The 20076-nt window shown below is 58.9% G+C and overlaps 2 protein-coding genes across 8 annotated transcripts; one reads left to right on the forward strand and one right to left on the reverse strand.

The window, feature by feature from the left end:
- Positions 1-16: 16 nt before the first annotated feature.
- Positions 17-14899, forward strand: OPRL1 (opioid related nociceptin receptor 1). 6 transcript variants are annotated; one of them, XM_036900860.2, is made up of 6 exons: positions 698-835; positions 970-1074; positions 9505-9746; positions 10313-10428; positions 12390-12745; positions 12834-14899. In XM_036900860.2, the coding sequence occupies exons 5-6, from the start codon at positions 12400-12402 to the stop codon at positions 13355-13357; spliced, it is 870 nt and encodes a 289-aa protein (XP_036756755.1). In that variant the 5' UTR covers positions 698-835; positions 970-1074; positions 9505-9746; positions 10313-10428; positions 12390-12399; the 3' UTR covers positions 13358-14899. The 6 variants fall into 6 exon arrangements, with proteins under 6 accessions (XP_036756754.1, XP_036756755.1, XP_036756758.2 ...); XM_036900863.2 differs by lacking the exon at positions 10313-10428 and having other exon boundaries at positions 9482-9746; XM_036900865.2 differs by lacking the exons at positions 698-835; positions 970-1074 and adding an exon at positions 8812-8904.
- LKAAEAR1 (LKAAEAR motif containing 1) lies at positions 2794-4531 on the reverse strand. Of its 2 annotated transcripts, XM_036900898.2 has the most exons (3): positions 3351-4527; positions 2999-3121; positions 2794-2917 (listed from the first exon to the last, which is right to left on the reverse strand). In XM_036900898.2, exons 1-3 carry the CDS (start codon positions 3741-3743, stop codon positions 2858-2860), a joined length of 576 nt encoding a protein of 191 aa, XP_036756793.2. In that variant the 5' UTR covers positions 3744-4527; the 3' UTR covers positions 2794-2857. The 2 variants fall into 2 exon arrangements, with proteins under 2 accessions (XP_036756793.2, XP_036756792.2); XM_036900897.2 differs by having other exon boundaries at positions 2794-3121; positions 3351-4531.
- Positions 14900-20076: the final 5177 nt, after the last annotated feature.

Here is a 20076-nt window from a genome sequence, read left to right on the forward strand (position 1 = left end):
AGGCGCCCGGCCCGCCCTTCCCGGCGTGCCCCGCCCCGCGCTCGGCAGCCTCCGCGCCCCACGAGCCCCTTCCCCACCGCCCGGCCTGATCCTGCGCGGCGCCGTGGTCCTCGCTGGCGCTTGGCGTGTCTCTTGGCGATGAGGTACTAATAATGGGGCCTCTGGCCCTGGGGCGGCTGACCTGGCAGTGCCGTGGATGGGGGTGTGGCGTGCCCCCCCCTCTGCTCAGCGGGGCCATGCCAGCTTTGCCCTTCAAGTGGGACTTCCAGGAGACTACGGCCCAGTGTGAGGCCCCAGAGCCCTCGAGACTCCGGCGTCCCCGTATGCTGCTTTCCCCTCTTGAGTAAGAAGAGGCCGCCAGAAAGGACTGTCCACCAGTCACTGCTGGCCTGGCACTAGCCTGAGACTGGGTGCCCTTTCCTGTAAAATGCTCTCACTGTGCTGTAGGGAGTTTCCCAAGGCAGGGGGCGTCCTGTGCGCCGCTGTCTGTGCTCTGGTGGGGTGCAGGTGCGGATGCTGGGGGAATGGGTTCTTATATCTGAAGTCACCAAGTGTCCCTGGCCTTGGGGCCTGGCTGAATCAATCCCTCTGACCCCTCCGGTTGCCCAAGATGTCCTAAAGCCACACCCTCCTCTTTGCCATGCCCCTTCTCTTTGGCTAACTCTCCCGATATTTTATCGTCAGGCACAGGTGTAAGTTAAATGCCTTGTCCCAGGGTGCTTCGAGCCAGTGTCAGCGTGGTCTCAGCCCAGCTCTGGAAATGGTCGCAGAGTGTCTGCAGCCCTCTGGCCATGGTCATGGGCAACGACTGTCCGCAGCGCAGACACTCAGCCTGGTCAGTTCTTGGTGCCCTGGTCCTGTTCTCAAAGTGCCTTCCAATTGCACGTTGTTTATGCACATTTATTCAGAAATTTTCAAGACGTAAAAGGAAGTGGAGATTTTACATTCACTCATTCTTCATTCACTCAGCAAGTATCTGGGTGTCCCCTGTGTGCCAGGCAGCAGGACCTAGCAGTGAGCAAGACAGACCAGCCCCGGAGCAGACAAGAAACGGACTGTCCGACTGGGTGAGAGGTGAGGAGGGCTAAGGAGAGCGTGGCAGAGGAGCAGGCAGGGGCCCAGCTGGAGGAGTGTGCGCACAAGGTCAGAGAGGTGAGGGAGACCCTGGAGGCTGGGGTGCCTCTCGATGCTGTGTGCCCAGGGGCTCTGCCGACATGACCACAGAACTGTCTGGCTGCCATGCTGACAGGCTGGTCAGGCCAGGGCAGAGCCGGAAGCCTGTCCAGACTGGAGGCAGCTGCTTATTATTTAGCCTGGATAACAGTCCTGAGAGGTGGATCCTACAAAGACGGCACCTCGTCAAGGCCACGTCGCCAGGCTGATTCCACAGTGTTTGGTGTGGTGTCTTTACCCACCTTCTGAGAAACGTGTGGTGTAGCTGGCCATGTAGTCCGCACACTTCTTTTTTCCTTCTGGCCACTCTACACCCTTGCTCACCCTCCTCTCCCTCCCAGCCCTCTGTACACGGTCCACCTCTGGTCACTCCCCTGTGTCCTCTGGGCACTTGGCCTGCTCTCCATTCCCCTTGCCTCATCTCATGCATGTCAAGGTGTGAGTGACCAGCACTCCTGAACAGAGAGGCTGCCTTCTCCTCTCTGTCTGTCTGTCCCTGGCCCGAGCCACCTAGTCTCCCGTTCCTCCTTCCCCCTGCCTTCCCAGAGCCCCTGCTCTCCAGCCATACATAGCTCTCTCCTCTCTCCTGGAGCTGCCAGACACCAGCTCCAAACAACATCCTGGGCTTGGTTTAAGGCCAAGGGCAGCAATAACCCAGAAAGGGCAAAGTACAGAGGAAGAAGGGCTGCTGAGGGCACCAAGGGCCCAGGTCCCCATGTGGCTCAGTCCCCATCCTGAGTTAGGTCAGGGAGGGGCACTGGCTGCCACTGAGCAGGACTCCTTGCAGCGGGCCCCCAGCTCTGACCTCTGCCAGGAAGGATGCACCCCTCCAGGATCATTTCTCCACAGCAGGCTGACTCAGCAGGAACTCCCTGGTAGCGGGAGTGGCTTGTCTGAATCCCTGCAGCCCCCACCTCTGCGACCTGCTAGTCTGGTTGAGGCTGGGAGGGAGGGAAAGGAAGAGGTGGCTGAGAGAAGCCCCAGGCTCTGCAAAGAACCTGTGTGGGGAGAAGAGAAAGTTCTCAAAAAGGAGGTCTCTCCAGAAACTTGGGAGGTGCTTCTGAGTCCAGAGGGCTTGCCAGTCCTGTGTCTGATAGAATGGGATGGGGGTGGTGCCCTTCCTGCCCTCCGCGCGCGCGCGCGCGCGCGCGCGCGTGTGTGTGTGTGTGTGTGTGTGTGTGTGTGTGTGTGTGTGTGTGTGTGTGTGTGTCTGGGGCAGCAGGGGTTCCCCCTTCCCCAGTGTCTGTCTTTGGAGGACCTCCCCGGAGCGGCTGGATCTCCAAAGGCCAGCTTTGGCTTGTGCAGTCACTATTCCTGCCCAGAGTGTCACCCTCCTCCGTGAGCCCCTGCTGGAATGACCTGAAATCTGGGGTCCCGCTTGGGCCCCACTTTCTTCCTGAAGCTTCTGGGGATGTGACTGTTGCCCAGCCTGGGCCCCTTCCCCCACGGGGTCGGGGATTGTCCCCCGTTCATCGGACACACGCTCACTTGCACCTTCCTGCCCTGGAGGAGCCCCGCTGTGCAGCCCATGTCTGTGGCATCCTGCATAGGAGAGGGGCAGCCGTACTCCCCCTTCCCTCCCCAGGGGCCTGGAGGGGGAGCACAAAGACCAGGGGGAGCTTGGGAGAATGAGAACTTTATGTGGGCCGGTGGGGCGCAGTGCGGACGCACTATGGGATCTCCATCAACGTGGGAAAATGCCGCCGTCGACTTTCTCCTCCAGGATTGTCTCCACACGCCTCCGCTGCCGGGGAGAAGGGCTGGAGCCAGGTGTGCGGGAGGCAGGCAGGGCCCCCTCTCCGCCCCTTCCTGGGCTTGTAGTCACCTCTTGGCGGTCCAGGGGGTCCGGGATCCGCGTGGGTTTCAGCTGCGGCGGCAAGAACAGCTCCAGGCGGATGGCAGCGCGCGCGGACTTCTGCCGCTGGATGAGGAGCGAGATTTCCTCCGCCTGCGGGCCCCGCGTGGAGGGTGGCTGGTGTTTCTGAGCTCACAGGGCCGGTTGCCTTTACCCGTCGCACGCAGGCAGGTCCGCCACCTCCCCAACCCACCGTCGGCCTCCACCCCGCCCTCGCAGGGCGCCCCAGCGGGTCCCCCGCCCCTTTCCTTAGGCTACCAGGACCCGTCTCCCCTCCCCGACCTCTGACGCGCCCGCCCCTCCCTCCCCGCTCTGGCTTCACCCGCAGGCGGCTGTAGCGCAGCCGCAAGGCGCGGACCCGCCCGCGGGCCTCGGCGGCCTTGAGGACACCAAGAAGTCCGTCCCGGCGCTCCGCGGGCAGCTCCCACGACTGCGCCCACACGCGCGGGTCGGGCACGCGAAACTCCAGCTCCACTGACTCGCGTGGGAAGATGGAGGCGGCTGCGCCCGCGTCCTCAAGCAGGTTGCCAAAGAGCAGGTGGCGGTGGCGTTGCGCGGGGCTCATGGCTGCCAGCCTCTCCGTTGTGAGGGCCCAGCCTGGCTTCGGGAGCTGCTCCGCGGGCGCCCTTTTGGCGCGCTCCCCCGCGCCCTGTGCGCCCTTTCCCGCGGGCTCCCGCGGGCCCCTGCGTCCCTGCTTCGCCGCTGGCGGCTGCATCGTCAGCCCTGCCAAGGGAGGAGGGCGTCCGGTCGGTGCTCGAGCACCCGCTTAGGCCTGGCCTCGCCGCACTGTGCTTTCCCGGCTCCTGCCCCTCGGGCTTCTGCCCCTTTGCCCAAGCCCAGCACGCAGCCCTAGCAGCGCTCAGTTCTGCAACCATCTAGAACTTTCTGATCCACAAGGAGTTTCAGGAAATCCCTTTCCTGCCTGGTTCTCCAATCACTGAGAAAATGCTGAGACCCTGAGTTGACTTCAGGCTGTACCCAGAGGTGGAGGCCCGGGAGGGGCTGTGGGTGAGGCTTCGCGGCCCCTTTCCCGCAGTGCTGGGACCTTTGCTGGACTCCAGAACCCCACGACTACGGTCAGCAAACACTCACCCTACTGGAGCCCCAGGGGCTGGGCTGCCCGAGTCCGCCCCGCACTGGACTCAGGCCCCTTTGTCTGTGTGTGAAGGGCTGGAGGTGGAACGGTGGGCCTTCATATTTTGGGCAGAGGACTTGTGCCCTTCTGGGAAATGTGTGTGGTTTTGTGTATGTCTGTGTGTGTGTGTGTGTGTCCGGATGTTCTTGTGTGGATCAGGCTGTGTCTGGGAGGTCTCACATGTATGATGGGAGAGGACCCCATCCGCCTCGCCTGTCCCCTGCTGGGTCTAGATGGAGGAAGGGGCAGCGGAGCCCAGAGAGAAGGGGATGGAGTGGGAGGGTCCACAAGGGGCGGGGCAGGAAGGGAGACGCCCTGGGAGTGCCGGCTCAGCCCTGCCGTGCGCCTTTCTTCCCCGGACCCCAGATCCTGGCCCACTGTGGGCCAGGGGCAAAGCCGCTGCGTTCTGAGCGTGTGCCGGCGACCACCCCTCCCCCCATCCTTAGCTACAGCGGTCAAGGGCCCCGTCGCAGCATCCCATACTTTCTGCCTTCTTGGGTCTGAGCCTCCAACTGAGCCCCGACTCTCGGGCTTGTTGACACGGTTGCCCGGCAACCGGAGCCCTGCCCCTCCCCCAACCTGACGGGGTCGGACGGCCCCTCACGAAGGGCTTGGGCAGAGACGGGGGTCCCAGTGAGTGGAGAGCGCCCCCATCTCGGGGGCCAGACGCCGCAGACGCCCGCCCACCCCGCTTTTCTGGACTGCGGAGGACGTGCAGGAGGCGACTGCCAGATTTTCCAGCCCCGCTTCACTTTCCTTTTGGGGGAGCCCAGGCACACTGCGGGGGCTGCGGTCCAGCTTCCTGGCTGGAGGGGTCTTTGGGGGCTGGTTTGCAGGCAGAGGGCGCAGCTATGAGGACACCCTCGCGGTTGAGGCCCTTCCCATCTGCGTGTCCCGAGGTTTCCCACAGCCGCTGGTGTTCACAGGAAGGGGAAATGGTCACAACGCAGCACCCCTCACCTCTTCCAGAGCAAGTTTGGCGACCCAAGCGTCCCGCAAGACCACACCCAGAGTTTTCCTGAACCCTAAGTCTCTGCGTCCTAGATTTCTGTAGTTATTTGTAAATTAGTAATATTTGATAACTAATTTAGTTCTCAATTTACTAATTCTATAATTTATTCATGTACTCATTCTAGGTTACATTAGGCACCACTTAGTGCATTAAACCCATCATTTGCTGGTGTTATGGGTGGCTTCCACACCCTTCATTCATGTTGTGCCAGCGTGTGCACTGGGCCCTGCCTGGGGCCTTACGGGCATTCAGGGCCTGAGCCCCTGAGGTGGGTCTCAGTTGAGCTATGGCTTTCCTCCAGGAAGCTCTTGAGAATTCCCACTGTTTCTGGGACTTTGCTCCGGCCTCCTGGTCTGTGCTCCTGTGTCCCCAAGCCTGCACCCCGGGCAGCTCCACAGGACGCCTGTCCACCCTTCCAGCTCTTAAGCCTTTGTCGCGGCTGTTCCCTGGTGCTTTCCCTTCCTGCCCTGAACGTGCCTTTGGACTGTGGCCTTGGCTTTGGGATTCAGCACCAACCTGGGGGCTTACTGAATGAAGATGGAGGTCTCTGGGCTCCAGAAAAAGCAGTGAGGGGTCAGGAAGGCTGACCTAGCAGGCCACCTCCTCCAGGCAGGCCTGGATACAGGCAGCCCACGCCACGATCCCACACAGGTGAGTTCTCTGAGACAGGTTTCTGGGCCCTCCTCTAAGCTTCTCAGGGACAGGCCAGGGGGGCACACAGGAGGGGAGTTGCTTGCTGGTTCCTGGCAGTGGAGTGGGACTTGTAACTTTCCCTCTGTTTTTATAGGATTGAAAAACTTTGAACACCCCTCCCCCTTAATTCCTGGAGGGCTTGGTGCCCACATAGCTACAGTCCTGAGCTTGGCTTCTTCCTGCTTCTCCACACCTGTGGTTCCCTGGGAGTGGGGCGCGCCCTGTGCGTCTGTGACCCAGCGACTGTGAAGGACCACCGGGCAGATGTCTTCCATATGTTTCTGGGTCCAGGATTCCTGTGTTTTTCAAGGGCCGATGGAAATGCTGAGTTGTAAAAGCTTATTGACTGGTGCCAAAGCCTGAAAATAAAGCTTCAAAATAAAATTGATAAGCCTTATTGAATGGCTACAAACATTAACATTATATTAAAAACCTACAACTCAATTCTCTTGTTGCTGTATATAAATATTATGAAGTCAGAATTACAAGGACAAAGTAATTTATTATGATGAGACTCAGAATTATTAAAAAGCTCTCACTTTTAACAGCACAAATGGCCGAGTGTAGCCTGGTGGCTGAATTCCCCGGAGATGGCTGTTCTGTGTGAGGCTGCCAGTGACTATCCTTGGACTCCTGTGCCAGCCCAGGGGTGGCGGAGCTGTGGAGGTGGAGGGGGAGCAGCCGCGTGCCAGTCCAGGGTGGTGAGGGCTGGTGCTCAAGTCTGCCACCTGGCATTGCTGCCTCAGTAGCTGTGTACATGAGCGATGTGCTCACCCCAGTTTGTGGGAGTATGTCTCATTCTGGGACAGAGGTCCTGTCCCAAATGCCTGTGGCCTGAGTGCAACCCATGTCATCTGTGGATGCATATCCTATAAGCTGGGTGTCTTGGACTGTCCTGGTGTCCCTGCATGTTTTGTTTTGCCTGCATATGACGCATGTGTTTCAGTCTGTCCATCTTTGACACAAATGCCCTCTAATATAATATGCGTCCCCTGCTATCCCACGTGTGACACAAACCTTCTGTATCTGACTGGCTGCTCATGTGTCAAGAAAGGCAGTGCCTTAGGGTCCAGGGCTAAGTGTGGTCACATCCCAGCCAGGTGACCGAGCTTGTCCTTTGGCTGAGACCGTACCTGCGGGGGGGCTGTGTGCCCAGCTCCGCCGTCCTGCGTGCCGGCTCTGCGAGGCACTCTTGTGGGATGTCTGTCCAGCCCAGTCTTGCAGCAGCCTCACGGCCCTTCTTTCCCCAGTCTGGGGCCTGGGCTGGGAGACAGCTGAAGGTGATTGGGAAATGCAGCTCTTTGGGGCTGGTAATCAGGGTTTCCGCTGCTTAGACCTTGGTGAGCCCAGCTGGTGGAGGCTGTAGGAAGCCTGGTCTCCCTGAGTGCCTGCCTCTGCTGGGCTCCTGAGGCCAGTGGGGTTGTGCTTTGTGCTTTGAGCTTCCTCTGGAGAGTGTGGTGCACATGTGTGTCCCCTGGGTGTCTGAGGGCTTGATCTGGGTCTGTTGTCTCCCACCTGCCCACGTGCCTGGAGAGCAGCTTGGTGTGGGTGTGCATGTGTACAGCCCACGTGTTTCTGCCTGTGTGTCTACATATTTCTGAGCACGTACCTGTGTCTGTGTGTTCACCCATGTACCTGTTTGGGCATCCATGTGTGTTTGCAGACATCTGAGTCTGTGAATCCCTGAGTGTCCTGAGTGGATTCTGGTCATGCTCCGTGTCCCCACACATATCCCTGAGGTGGCTGCAGTGAAGATGCAGAGATAAGCCCTGGGAGATATGTTGGGATGCTGTGTCCCGGGGCAGCTCCATATTCTCCTGATTTGCCAGGTATCCTAGCGACACTGCTGCCAGTCGCCTAGCAACCAGGTCCCTATCCTTGGAGACAGATGTTCTGAGCAGGGTCTGGGCTGTGTGGGCAGAGCCTGTGTAGAAAGGACGACCCCACGACTGCATGGGGCTGGCGGCTCAGCTCAGGGGTCACCTATACAGCATGTGGTCCCCGTGCTGGAAGGAGGTACTCCATGGCAGCTGTTCAGTGGCATGGGTGTTTGGGACTAAGGGTGTCAGGCTCAGATGTTGCTCTGGCAGAGACACCAAAGTGACGGACAGACCTGAGTTTTAACCCTGCCTCTGCCAGTTGGAGAGATGGCTTCACCCCTCAGGGCTTAGGGCTCTTGTCTGCACCAGGATGATGCTGATTGCAATGGCCAGGTGCCATGGGGCTCGGTGAGCTCATGTTCCTGAGAGCACAGGGGGCACACAGTAGTGTCCGGGCATCCCGCTTGTTTACACCAACCTCTGATCAACTCAGGGCTGGCCAGCAGGGCCCTGTCCCGTGTCCATTTGCCCACTCAGCTCACCTCCCATGGGAGCTGGCTGGAGGGTGCTGTTCTGGGCACAGAATGCCAACCAAGGCTGGCCTACATCCATCCACGGCAGTGTCTGCTTCCCAGTGTGTCTTGCTTGCCACGTCCCTGAGTCTGTGTCCCGGGTGTCTGCTCTGCCTCTGTGCCATGTCTTTGTCTGAGTCTCTTTTGTCCTGTGTGTGTCTGTCTCATGTGCCGGTCCCTGAGTCTCCATGTATCCTTATGTGTGTCTGTCCTGTATGTCTGTCCCTGAGTGTCCATGCATTCTTGTGTCTCTCTGTCCTTATGGGCCTGTCCCTGAGTCCCTGTGTGTCCACGTGTGTGAGTCTATCCCTGTGTCCCTGCATCCTGTGTCCCAGCCTGTCTCTGTCATTCATCTCTAGGTGTGTGCCCTGGTGCTTGCCTCTGTCCCCTTTCAGCGTTGGACCAGTGACCCCCTTCCCTGTGGCCCCCACCTCCAGCCTGCTTGGCCCCTCCCCCTCTGGCGCAGCCGCCTCCTCCCCCGCCCCAGCTCTGCGCTATGCTGCTGCGTCTGGTCTGGCGTCTGCTGAGAAGGAGCCGCAGCCCCATCTAGACGTGGTGCCAGGCAGAAGCGGGTGCCTGCTGGGCTCTGTCAGCCGCGGAGGGTCAGGGTCTCCAGGGTCCCAGCTCCCACAGAAGCTGCCGAGGTAAGGCTGAGCCCCTGTGGCTTGGGTGTGGGGGTCACCTGCAGAAGCCCCCAGCACTCAGCAGGTCTGGGGCAGGGCAGGAGGAAGCTGTATGCACTGCTGCCCTGGGCCCCATGTTCCAGATGCTCCTGAGCATGTCCTGGTCCCTTTTGTACCTGCGTGTGCATGAAGGCAGGTCTGGGCTTCTCTGTATTTGTGTGTGCACACATGTCCCCTGCCTATGAACACAGGGTGGCTGAGTATCCACAAGCCCCTGTGGGTGGACACACATCCTGGGGTGTAACCACATCCACACGTCCCATGTGGGAGTCTGCAAGCCAAATGTGACTGTCTCAGTGTGTGCACGTGAGCCTCTGTGTGAGTGTGTGTCTGTCTGTGGTACATGTCTGCATGTCACTGTGTGTCCCTCTGTGCATGTGTGTGCTCCTGTGTCCCTGTGTGTGTGTGTACAGGTGTGCCACTGTGTCTGTGGTTGCTTGTGGAGGGTTCCACATGCCTGTGGGCCACTCTCTGTGCTCTGTGGCCCTAGCCAGGTGGGTGTTGGGTGCTACGGTCATGTGTCCCTGTGCCCTTCCAGGTACTGAGTGGCTTCGCACACAGGGCAGTGGCATGGAGTCTCTTTTTCCTGCTCCATTCTGGGAGGTCCTCTACGGCAGCCACCTGCAGGGCAATCTGTCCCTCCTGAGCCCCAACCACAGCCTGCTGCCCCCCCACCTGCTGCTCAACGCCAGCCACAGCGCTTTCCTGCCACTAGGGCTCAAGATCACCATTGTGGGGCTCTACCTGGCCGTGTGTGTCGGGGGGCTGCTGGGGAACTGCCTCGTCATGTATGTCATCCTCAGGTAGGCTGGGCCCCACTGAGACCCCTCCCTGCTGGTGAGCCCCATGCTGTTGCAGAGGGGAACAGTGTATGGAGGGCTTGGAAGGAGGGGAGGAAGAGGGGGTGTAGAGTGGCCTGGAGGAGAAGGGCAGCATGGGGACAGCACGGGGAACAGAGTAGGGGAGAGAGGGGGCAGCACAGGGGCAGTATGCATGTACATGTGTACATGAATAGGTGAGGGTGTGCATGTATGCATGCTGAACGTACTGTATTGTGTACACGTATGTGTGTTCTCACCACACGTGTACATGAACACATGGGTGTTTATGTGTATGCGCACACATGTATGTACCTGTATGTGTGAATGTGCCCATGTGTGTTGCACGGTGCATATGTTGGCGTATGTGGTGTGCATGCTTAGATGGGGGCTGGGAGGAGAACTGCCTTACCCAGGGGTCTGGGACTCACATGCCCTTTGTGGCTGGAGGGTGCTGTGGGTGAGAAGTGCCCAACCTGGGGTGGTCTTGCCCAGCCTTCCTCTGAGTGCTTCTCTGTGTCTCCTTTGCTCTGGGGCACCCAAACTCTCAGTTCCATGTCCTGGGCTTGAGCAGACAGGGAAGGGTGCCTGACCCACAGCAGTCCCCAGAGAGGGTGACACGCAGGAACTGCCCTGGAGGTGGCACAGTGTTTTCAGAGCCTGAAGAGTAAGTTGGGCTGCTTCAGGAGTCAGAAACACCCTATTTAAAGTCCTATTTTTTTTTAAGACTTAATTTTTTAGAGCAGTTTTAGGTTCATAACAAAATTGAGAGGAAGGTACAGGGATTTATCATATAGCTCCCACCCCACACATGAATAATGTCCCCCATCACCAACATGAGAATGGTACAGTTTTTACAGCTGATGAACCTATTTTTGGCACATCAAAATCACCCAGAGTCCATAGTTTACCTTACGGTTCACTCTCGGTGTTGCACATTCCATGGGCCTGGACAAATGGGCAATGGCATGCGTCCACTGTGGACTCACTCAGGGAGGGTTCACTGCCCTAAATCCTCTGTGCCCCACCTGTTTGTCTCCCCTGCAACCACGGATCTTTATGTTGTCTCCACAGTCTGGGCTGTTCCAGGGTGTTGTGGGGCTGGCATCGCACAGTACATAGCTTCCCAGATGGGCTTCCTTCACTTAGTGATGTGCACGTAAGCTTCCTCCATGTCTCTTCCTGGCCTGACGGCTCATTTCTTTTCAGTGCTGAATAATATTCCATTGTCTGGATGTGCCACAGTTTATTGACCCATTTGCCTATTCACCTGCTAAAGGACACCTAGGTTTCTTCCATGTTTTGGCAATTATGAGTAAAGCTGCTATAAACATCCGTGTGCAGGTTTTTGTGTGGATACAAGTTTTCAGCTCCTTTGGGTAAAAACCAAGGGGTGTGATTGCTGGATTGTATGGTAAGAGGCTGTTCACTTTTGTAAGAAACCACTGACCTGCCTTCCAGCGTGGCTGCACCTCTTGCACTGGCCCAGCCCGGGTGAGAGCTCCTGCCACCCCGCATCCTCGCCAGCATGTGGTGTCATCAGGATTTGGGATTTTGGCCAGGCTGATAGTGTGCAGTGTGTCCCTGCTGCTTTGCTTTGCGTTTCCCTGATGATGGGACGTGGAGCATGTTTTCATGTGCTTGTTTGTCACCTGTATGTCTTCTCTGGTGAGGCATCTGTTAGGGTGTTCGGCCTGGTTTTTAACTGGGTTGTCTGCTTTCTTATTGTTGAGTGTTATTCTGGAAGCAGTCCTGTATCAGACATGTGTTTGGCAAATTTTTTCTCCTCTCTGTGGCTGGTCTGCTTTTGACCAGCTCTGTGGCTTTGAAAAGGCCACTTAGATCCTCTGAGCCTGGGTGTTCTCCTGCATAGAGTGGGCATCAAAATAGCATTTTTGGAATCTTAAATGAGATAAAATGCATGTAAAAAGCTTGGCACAGATATCTGCCATCATTGCTAAGGCCTCTTGTACTTATTTTTAATCCTACACTAATAGGCAGGACTAAACCCCAGATTCCCTTATAGCAGCTTAACTGACACGGAATATTGTCATCAGCCATCACCATCACCATCACCATCACCACAGTAGCCGTTGTCATAACCACTGCCATCGCCACTATAGCAACTATTAATTATTCAGCAAATATTTATCAAGTGCCTACAGTCCCCCAGCCCTGTTCTATGTGTTTGGACATAATCAAACCCCATTAGCACACCACCCATTCCTGTCACTATTTCCTATCTTGATCACTAGATGGCAGTGCGGACTGGGAAGGCCTCTAAGTGCTCCTGCGGAGTCAGAGCCCTTGAAAACCTCTAGCAGCAACGCCCAGGCTTGTCAACGTGGCCATCTGGGCCAGATTTTAGTCCATGACGGGCTTTCGAGGACCTGACAGGGAGGAGGGGGTTCTTCCCCTTATGGTTCTTATCTCTTTGCCTCCGTTCAAGGCCAGGTGTGTCAGCCTCCCCAAGCAACCAACTTTTCCAAAGAGACCAGTCTTTAGGTTTGAACAAGGGTCTCAGAGTGGGTGCCCCTCATGGTGGCCAACAGGAAGGGCCCCTTGCCCTTTGCTGCCAAGACTAGCCAGGTTGGCCAAAAGAAGCCTTCCTTCTTGTCGCCTCTGCAGACACACCAAGATGAAGACAGCCACCAACATCTACATCTTTAACCTGGCCCTGGCAGACACTTTGGTGCTGCTGACCCTACCCTTCCAGGGCACAGATGTCCTCCTGGGCTTCTGGCCATTCGGGAATGCCCTGTGCAAGGCGGTCATCGCCATCGACTATTACAACATGTTCACCAGCACCTTCACCCTGACTGCCATGAGCGTGGATCGCTATGTGGCCATCTGCCACCCCATCCGCGCCCTGGACGTCCGGACGTCCAGCAAGGCCCAGGCTGTCAACGTGGCCATCTGGGCGCTGGCCTCCCTTGTTGGCGTTCCTGTTGCCATCATGGGGTCAGCACAGATCGAGGATGAAGGTCAGTAGGGTGGCCCTCCTCCGCAGCGCCGTTCTCCCCACAGGCCCCTCCCTTCCCACCTGCACTGACCCCGCTTCTCTCCCTGCAGAGATTGAGTGTCTGGTGGAGATCCCCACCCCACAGGACTACTGGGGTCCTGTTTTTGCTGTCTGCATCTTCCTCTTCTCCTTCATCATCCCCGTGCTGATCATCTCTGTCTGCTATAGCCTCATGATCCGGCGGCTGCGTGGCGTCCGCCTGCTCTCTGGCTCCCGCGAGAAGGACCGGAACCTGCGGCGCATCACACGGCTAGTGCTGGTGGTGGTGGCCGTGTTTGTGGGCTGCTGGGCACCTGTCCAGGTCTTTGTGCTGGTTCAGGGGCTGGGCGTCCAGCCGGGCAGTGAGGCCGCTGTGGCCATGCTGCGCTTCTGCACAGCCCTTGGCTATGTAAACAGCTGCCTCAACCCCATCCTCTATGCCTTCCTGGATGAGAACTTCAAGGCCTGCTTCCGGAAGTTCTGTTGCACACCCACCCTGCGCCGGGAGATGCAGGTGTCTGGCCGTGTGCGCAGCATTGCCAAGGATGTGGCTCTTGCCTGCAAGACCTCTGAGACAGTGCCGCGGCCTGCATGACTAGGCGTAGACCTGCCCATGGTGCCTGTCAGCCCGCAGAGCCCCACACCCAACACGGAGCTCACCCAGGTCACCGCTCTTTAGGCTGACATGCAACCTGAGCCCCGAGTGTCACCAGCCTCGGTGCCTTCTCTGGGGTCCCACAGGGCTCAGTGACATCACGGGACAGGTCAGAGCGTCAGGGCTGCTCCCATGGGGCCGGTCAGATTAAAGCTGCTTCCTGATGCGGGATGGGGAGGAGCACAAGGACTCACTAGTGAGCATGCCCGGCCAGAGCCCACCAACACGCCCCAGCTTCATGGGACATTTCTGGCCTCTCCCTGCTGCACCTTGCATGCTCTGGGTGGGCACTTGCCTGGAGGTGTAACAGCAGCATATACGCTGTGCTGGGTGCTGTCGGCACAGAGCCCCGAAGCCTCTGCTCTGAGCAGCTGGAAGAGCCTGGTGCTGCCTGAGCGCCAGCAGGCATCTCTGGGCAGTGGGACTCTTGCCTGTGCCTCGTGCTGTCCCCTATCCTCGTCCCCCACCCCTGCTTCCCTTCAGAGCCTTCTCAGCAAACCTCTTCCTTCCAATAGCCGCAAACGTGGCTGCCCAGGTATGGGAAGGTGGCTCATACCTGGGGGGCTCAGGATGGAGCCTGTGTGACCACCGAGGGCCACTCCATCATTCTCCAAGTGGCCCTACATGCCGAGTCTTGGCCGTTTAGTGCTGGGTGGGCTCTGTGCTCTGTCTGGTGGTCCTGTGCCCCCCTTGGGCTCTCCCTCTCACTTTTCCTTACCTTGAAATCAGAGGCCAGAAGCTATGCAATTGACAAGACTCTGTGCCCTGTTTGGATCCTGTGGCTTTGGAAGGGTGGCAGTGAGGACAGGTTCTGCCCTGCACCCCTAGTGACTGACCCCCAGCTTCATCACAAGCCTCCAGATGTCTGTGGGAGGCCTGAGCTCCCTGCTGCCTGGACTTGTCTTAAATGGTGCCAGTCAGGAGATGGTTTCACGTGGGCACTGGTGTGAGGAGTGAGGCTTGGCAGGGCCTTCTGCGAGGACTGGGCTGCACGCACTCCAGGTGTGAGTCCCTGCTGTGGCCACCAGGGAAGCACATGCCCTGGCCACAGATGGAACCTGCAGGCTGCTGAGTTTGCAGATGGATGCCTGGGAACCTGCAGCACTGAAGACTGTGGTGCCTCCACCTGTAAGCTCAGGCCGTGACCAGGTGACCTCAGTCACTGGCAACGAACAGGAGGTGCTGACTTGGGCTGGCTTCTGCTTCGGGGAGCCTGGCCCTGTGGGGCTGCTCCTGAGACAGCTGTCTCATGCTTCCTGTGGTTGGAGGCTTTGCCAGGGCAGCAATGGCTGTGGTATTTTCTTGCCAAAACTGAGAGATTTGTGAATTTGTGCTGTTACAACACATATCTTTATGTATTTATGCATGTGACAAGTGTGAGATCCCCTGCACGTGACCAGCCCTGATCCTGTCTCCAGGGGTCACAACGGAGGGCCATAATAAACCCCTGCCTGCTGACCAGGGTGCATCCCTCGTAACAGGCGTTTCTGACCCCTGTGGGTGGGGCTGCTGGGGTGACTTCTCTGGGGTCAGCCTGTGGGGGTGGGCTGGTGAGTCCCCCCCACCTGCTCTGTGCTCCTCACATGGTGGGGCTTGGCCCGTAGTGGAGGGTCCCCCCGAGAGGCTGCAAGTTTGGGGGCTGAGGGGCTCCTACCTTTTCTTCAGCACGAATAGTTTCTCCCTAGTTTATCCCGCTGCCGCAGCGCCCTCCTGACCCCTGCAGCAAGAGGCCCTCTGTAAATCCAGAGGGGGGGGCGCCCTTCCCAAGGGCTCATAGGTTTTCTCGCCGCACCCAGTCTGGCGGGCTTCCCTGTCCTAGCCTTTCCCCTCCCTTGGGTGGGTCCAAAGGGAGCTTTGATAACGATGGACAGAACGGCGTCCCCTGGTGGCCCTGAGATGCACATGGGCCTCTGGCTTCTGTGCGGCCCGTTCCTACCCAGGGTGACCTTCCAGAGACAGGGGCTTCCGAGGGGGCAGGGAACGGGCAGATGGGCCAATGGGCAGTTTTACACAGGTTTTAATGATGAGCACTTTGCTGTTAAAATATAGCATTAAAGGAAAGTTTGCGAGGGACGGGTCACAGAGGCAGCATTGTGAGGGGCTCTGCGGTTCTGGGGTCCGGGCCGAGGCCGAGGCCCAGGATGGGCTCCTGAGTGCAGCGGACCCACCAGGCGCCTCCCCCCGCCCCCGCCTCGCCACCCTCCTGAGACCTAAACCCCCACCTCCAGGCCCGCGCCATTCTCGCCTCTGTCCGGGCCAGGCGCTGTTCGAGGCTCAGGCTTCCTCCCCTGCGCAAAAGGACCGGCTAAGCCTTCCTGACCGGGCTGCTGGGAAAGGCCGGGGCGTGGGGAGGGGTCAGCAGTCCCGTTTGACCTTAGGGGAGCAGTGGACACAGCTGCCGCTGTGGACTGTCCCGCCCCCACAAGACCTCCAGGTCTGGTCAATGGCAGTGACATTTGAGACGCTGAAGGGAAGGGCCGGATTCTCCTTGGAACCAGGATCCCAGAGCCTGGGCTCCCTCCCTCCCCGTACGCCTCCCCACCTTTGTACGTCAAGGTGGAGGGTGGGGAGACAACCAGTGTCCTTGGGGGGTACGCATTTCTGGGGCCCAGGGACTGCTTGGGCAGCATCTCGGTGAGGGTTCCTGCTCCCATCTTGGCTGGCCTCTGGCTCCCTGGTTCTTGAGGCTTGTGGGTCCTGGGTGAGGACCCTCCCTGCCATTGGATGGGGGTGGGCGGGGCCTGTGCACAGCGGGGCTGTGCTTGATGACTTGTTCACCACCACGGTGTTCCCAGTGTCACTCGCGTTGCTGGCTGTGGATGGGGGCAGCAGCCGCACCAGGGAATAAAGGGTCTGGGGCTTCTGGGACACTTGACTCACACCCTCTGTGATGTGGAGGTGTTCTGAGGGGCCAGGGGCAAACTGGGGGCAGGGTGGGAGGTCCCAGCATCCCCGCTGGGCGCCACCCCTCACTCCCTGCCGGCTCTCTGCCACTGACACCTCACCCTGCTCTGCGCTTGGGTCCCCACTTCGTGAGGAGCTGAGGGCGGCTGAGCCGCAACTGTGCTTCTGCTCCCAGAGGTGTGACTGCAGCAGGAGGCAGCCGTCTCCCCGGGGAGGGGGGGAGTGGCGTAAGGGTGTGCACAGCCCCAGCGTGGTGGCCTAGGGACTCGCCTCCAGGGCAGATGAGGAGGGAGGTCTTTCCTAGGTTGAGGCTTCCTCCTGGAGCTCTGGGACGGTCACCCTGCGGCCCTGTGGAGAGACCCTGCCTGTGCCCCTCTCCCTGCGCAGCTTAGGTGGCCGGGACCACTTGAAGCCTGAGCCAAAGCCCCCCAGAAACTGCTCCAAATTTCTGTCCCACAAGAGCGTGAAATAACAAATGTTTACTGTTCAAAGCGGTTAATTTTTGGGAAATTTGTTATACAGCAATAGATCACTAATACAGTGCTGTTGGGAACAATAACAGGACTGGGGTGGCATCTGAGTTGCTTCTGGCTGAGAGAGAGGAGGGGAGTGGAGTGGGCCTGAGCTCTTCTGGCCGCAGACAGGTGAGAACCGATGTGGCTGGGGACACTGGAGTATGAGGGGTGGGGAGGTGGTCGTGTGCCCGGGGACCGCTGGGCAGACTGGTCAGGACTCTGCCAGGAGGACTGAAACCAGGGACCCTGAGCTGAGAAAGGGTTCTGGGAGGTGCCTGCCGGAGGCCCACTAGGGTGCTCTTCAGAGACCTGCTTCTCCCCTCCCCAAGCAGAAATCAGTCTCTGACCAGCTAGCACCTCAGTGTGCCCACACCACCAGAGAGGGGCTTAGGGTGGAGTGCACTGGCTGAGTCTAGGCCCCAGGCCACACCCTGGAGGAGAAGCAGTCCAGACGCCAGCTGTTCAGGTGATGGATGCCCCCTCTAGACTGGAGGCATTCAGAGGTACTGGCAGAAGGGTCCTGGGTGCCACAGCAGGACATGAGGGGCCACGGGCTGTGGCATGGAGCGCACAAAGGGGTGTGGGCCACGCGGCACCCAGGGGCTTGAGGGGCCCTGAGCCACGGGCTGGGGGTTGATGGGGGTGTGTGTAAAGGTGCACGGGGCTCCTGGTGAGATGTCACCAGGGTGTCAGGCTGTGAGTGCACTTTGCTGCCTTGTTTGGTTTCTGCAGTGACACCTGGCTTTGTTGCCCCAGGTGTCCAAGTTTTGTTACCTCCCAACACTGTCTTGGGGTGCTGGCCCTCGGAAGAGATTGCAGCTGGGGTTTCCCTCTCTGCAGACCGCATTGTCAGGGAGGACGAGGAAGGAACATCTGGGGAGTGTATCCATGTTCCCGCAGGTAAGTAGGGTCACATCAGTTGTGTGGGGATGTGTGGCTGGGTGGGCCCTGAACCTTCATCCCGACAGCTGCCTGTGCAGAGGCTGTCCAGGAGGTGGCCAGCCCTGGTGGCCTTTATCTCTCTGTGTGGGGGAAGTAGTGAGGGTATGTGGATAAGTGGGCTGTTCCCTGAAGGGACAGTGCTTTTCCTGAGGCATACGGGGTCCTGGGGGGAGCGGTACTCAGGCATCCCGGCGCTGGAGTGTGCTGCGGCAGTTCCTGCAGAAGCTACTGTCCAGGACGGTGTAGAGGAAAGGGTTGAGGCAGGAGCTGGCATAGCTGAGGCTGGTGATGATGTGGGAGATGCCAATAACCAGTGATGCCTGGGGCAGGTCTGTGGCCAGGGCCACGATGGAGGCCAGGTGGGAGGGTGTCTGGCAGAGCAGTCCCACAGCCAGCACAGCCAGGCCAAGGTGGTCACCTTCTGCTTGGCCTTGTCCACAGTCCTGGCTCTGGACCGGACCTGCAGGGCCCAAAGCTGGTGCGGAAGGTCCCCGCAGAGGGTGCAAAGAGTGCACATGGGCACCACAAAGCCCAGGACCGGCATGTAGATGCGGCTGGCCTGGAACCAGGTCAGCCGGCAGCCAGCGACCTTCAGCTCATTGCTGTAGACACCTGCGAAGGCGAGGGGGCGCGGCACCAGTAGAGAGTGGTGGTGTGCCTGGTGCCACTGCCCCAAGAGAAGCTGGTGCCTGCTGCAGCCAGGAAGGAGTCGCCTCTGCTGTTGGGGGGCTCCAGCTCGGATGCTTGCATCATGAGGTAGGACTGAAAATGGTCCTTGTTCTGGACAGGTGGGAGGTGCCTCGGAGTTGGGGGCCTGGACAGCGGAGGCCCCCTTGGGCTGGACTCTAAGAAAGAAAAACTCAGAAACCTTGGAATCTGGCAGCTTCGAACAGCCGCCGTCTCAAGTTCTCTGGCCAAGGTCATGGCCACTTTACCAGGGTCAAGTACACATGGGGTGTCTTTCCACCCACCCCATCCAGTGGCCAAAGAGTCTGGTGGGATGGACAAGGGCCTCCTCCTGGGCAGCAGTTTTGGCTGGGCAGTTTTCTTTCCCAAGCCCCCCATGTCCTGCAGAGAGCAGTTGCTGACCACTTTTCTGGGGAGATCTGTCCACCTCAGCCCCTGTCCTGGCCACCCCCCAACATACAAATCTGCTCTAGGCAGCTCCTTTGCAGACGGACCTCCCAGGCATATACCCGACTCCTTTGAACCCACAAGTCCTGCAGCCAGTGCCCTCCCAGTCACACTGCAGCTTCTGCACGACCACCTGGTCTTCTCCCCACTTACCTGTCCATTGATACGTGGCCAGAGCTAGTGCCCTTGGTGGGTGTGTGCTGGCGGCCAGCTTGACAGTAGCAGGGATGGAGTGAGCAGGTGTGGCGACCTGGACAGGCCCACGTAGGGTCCCTTCGGCTCTCGACCTCCTGGGGGGCTGTCAGGACCTGCGCTCTAGCAGCCTCAGCTGGAGCTGGCTTCCCAGCAGAGCCTTCAGCCTGGAGGCAGCACAAAGGCTCTGAGGGAAGGAGGTGGTCCCAGGGGCTGACACAGCCCCGGGAGGAGGGGGCAGGAGCCGCAGCCACCACGGCCCTCACTCACTCGGCTGCTCCCCTGTGGGCGGCCCTGTGTGTGTGCGTGTCTGTGCACATGTGTGCCTGTGTGTTGGGAGGGCACACGGTGCAGACACATCTGAACATGCCCAGGCCTGTGGGCAGTGGGCGGGACCAGGGTCTTTGAGCGCCATCCATGGGTCTCTATGGGCCTGAGCACACTTATCTACATGTGCATGTGTGTGTACGTGGGTGAGCACCTGTTGTCTGTATGGGGTTTCTGAGGTGAGCTCTGTGGGTCTGTATAGGACCCTGGCTGGGAGTGGTGGTTTGGGGAGTCTGCATGCCTTCTTGTGGAAGCAGAATTTGTTGCTCACAGATAACCCAGTTTCTTTCTTTTTTTCTCTCTCAGAAGGAACATGTGCATATGCAACAATCACAGGAGGTGGAAGGCTGCAGAGGGAAAGGAGGTTGGCTGGAGCTTGGCTCCTGGTCCCTCCCTGAACTCCCCGTCAAGAGCCACTCTCAGAGGACTCTGCCCAGGTGGGGAAAACCGTGTGCTGTTCTGCACGGAATCTCTTGCCCACATCCACTTTTCCTGCTGAGCCAGATGCACCCTGGCTTATCTGACCCCCACTTGCAGACAGCTGGGCTGTGTCTGGCTGCTTTTGCGGCTCTGAAGCTAGCAATGACGCCTGCTGCCATCTCTGTGTGTCTTCACATGGGCTTCTGGGTCAGGGGTCTGTGTGTT

This window comes from Manis pentadactyla, chromosome 5 (assembly GCF_030020395.1).
Source record: "Manis pentadactyla isolate mManPen7 chromosome 5, mManPen7.hap1, whole genome shotgun sequence".
In the NCBI taxonomy this organism is placed as follows: Eukaryota; Metazoa; Chordata; class Mammalia; order Pholidota; family Manidae; genus Manis; species Manis pentadactyla.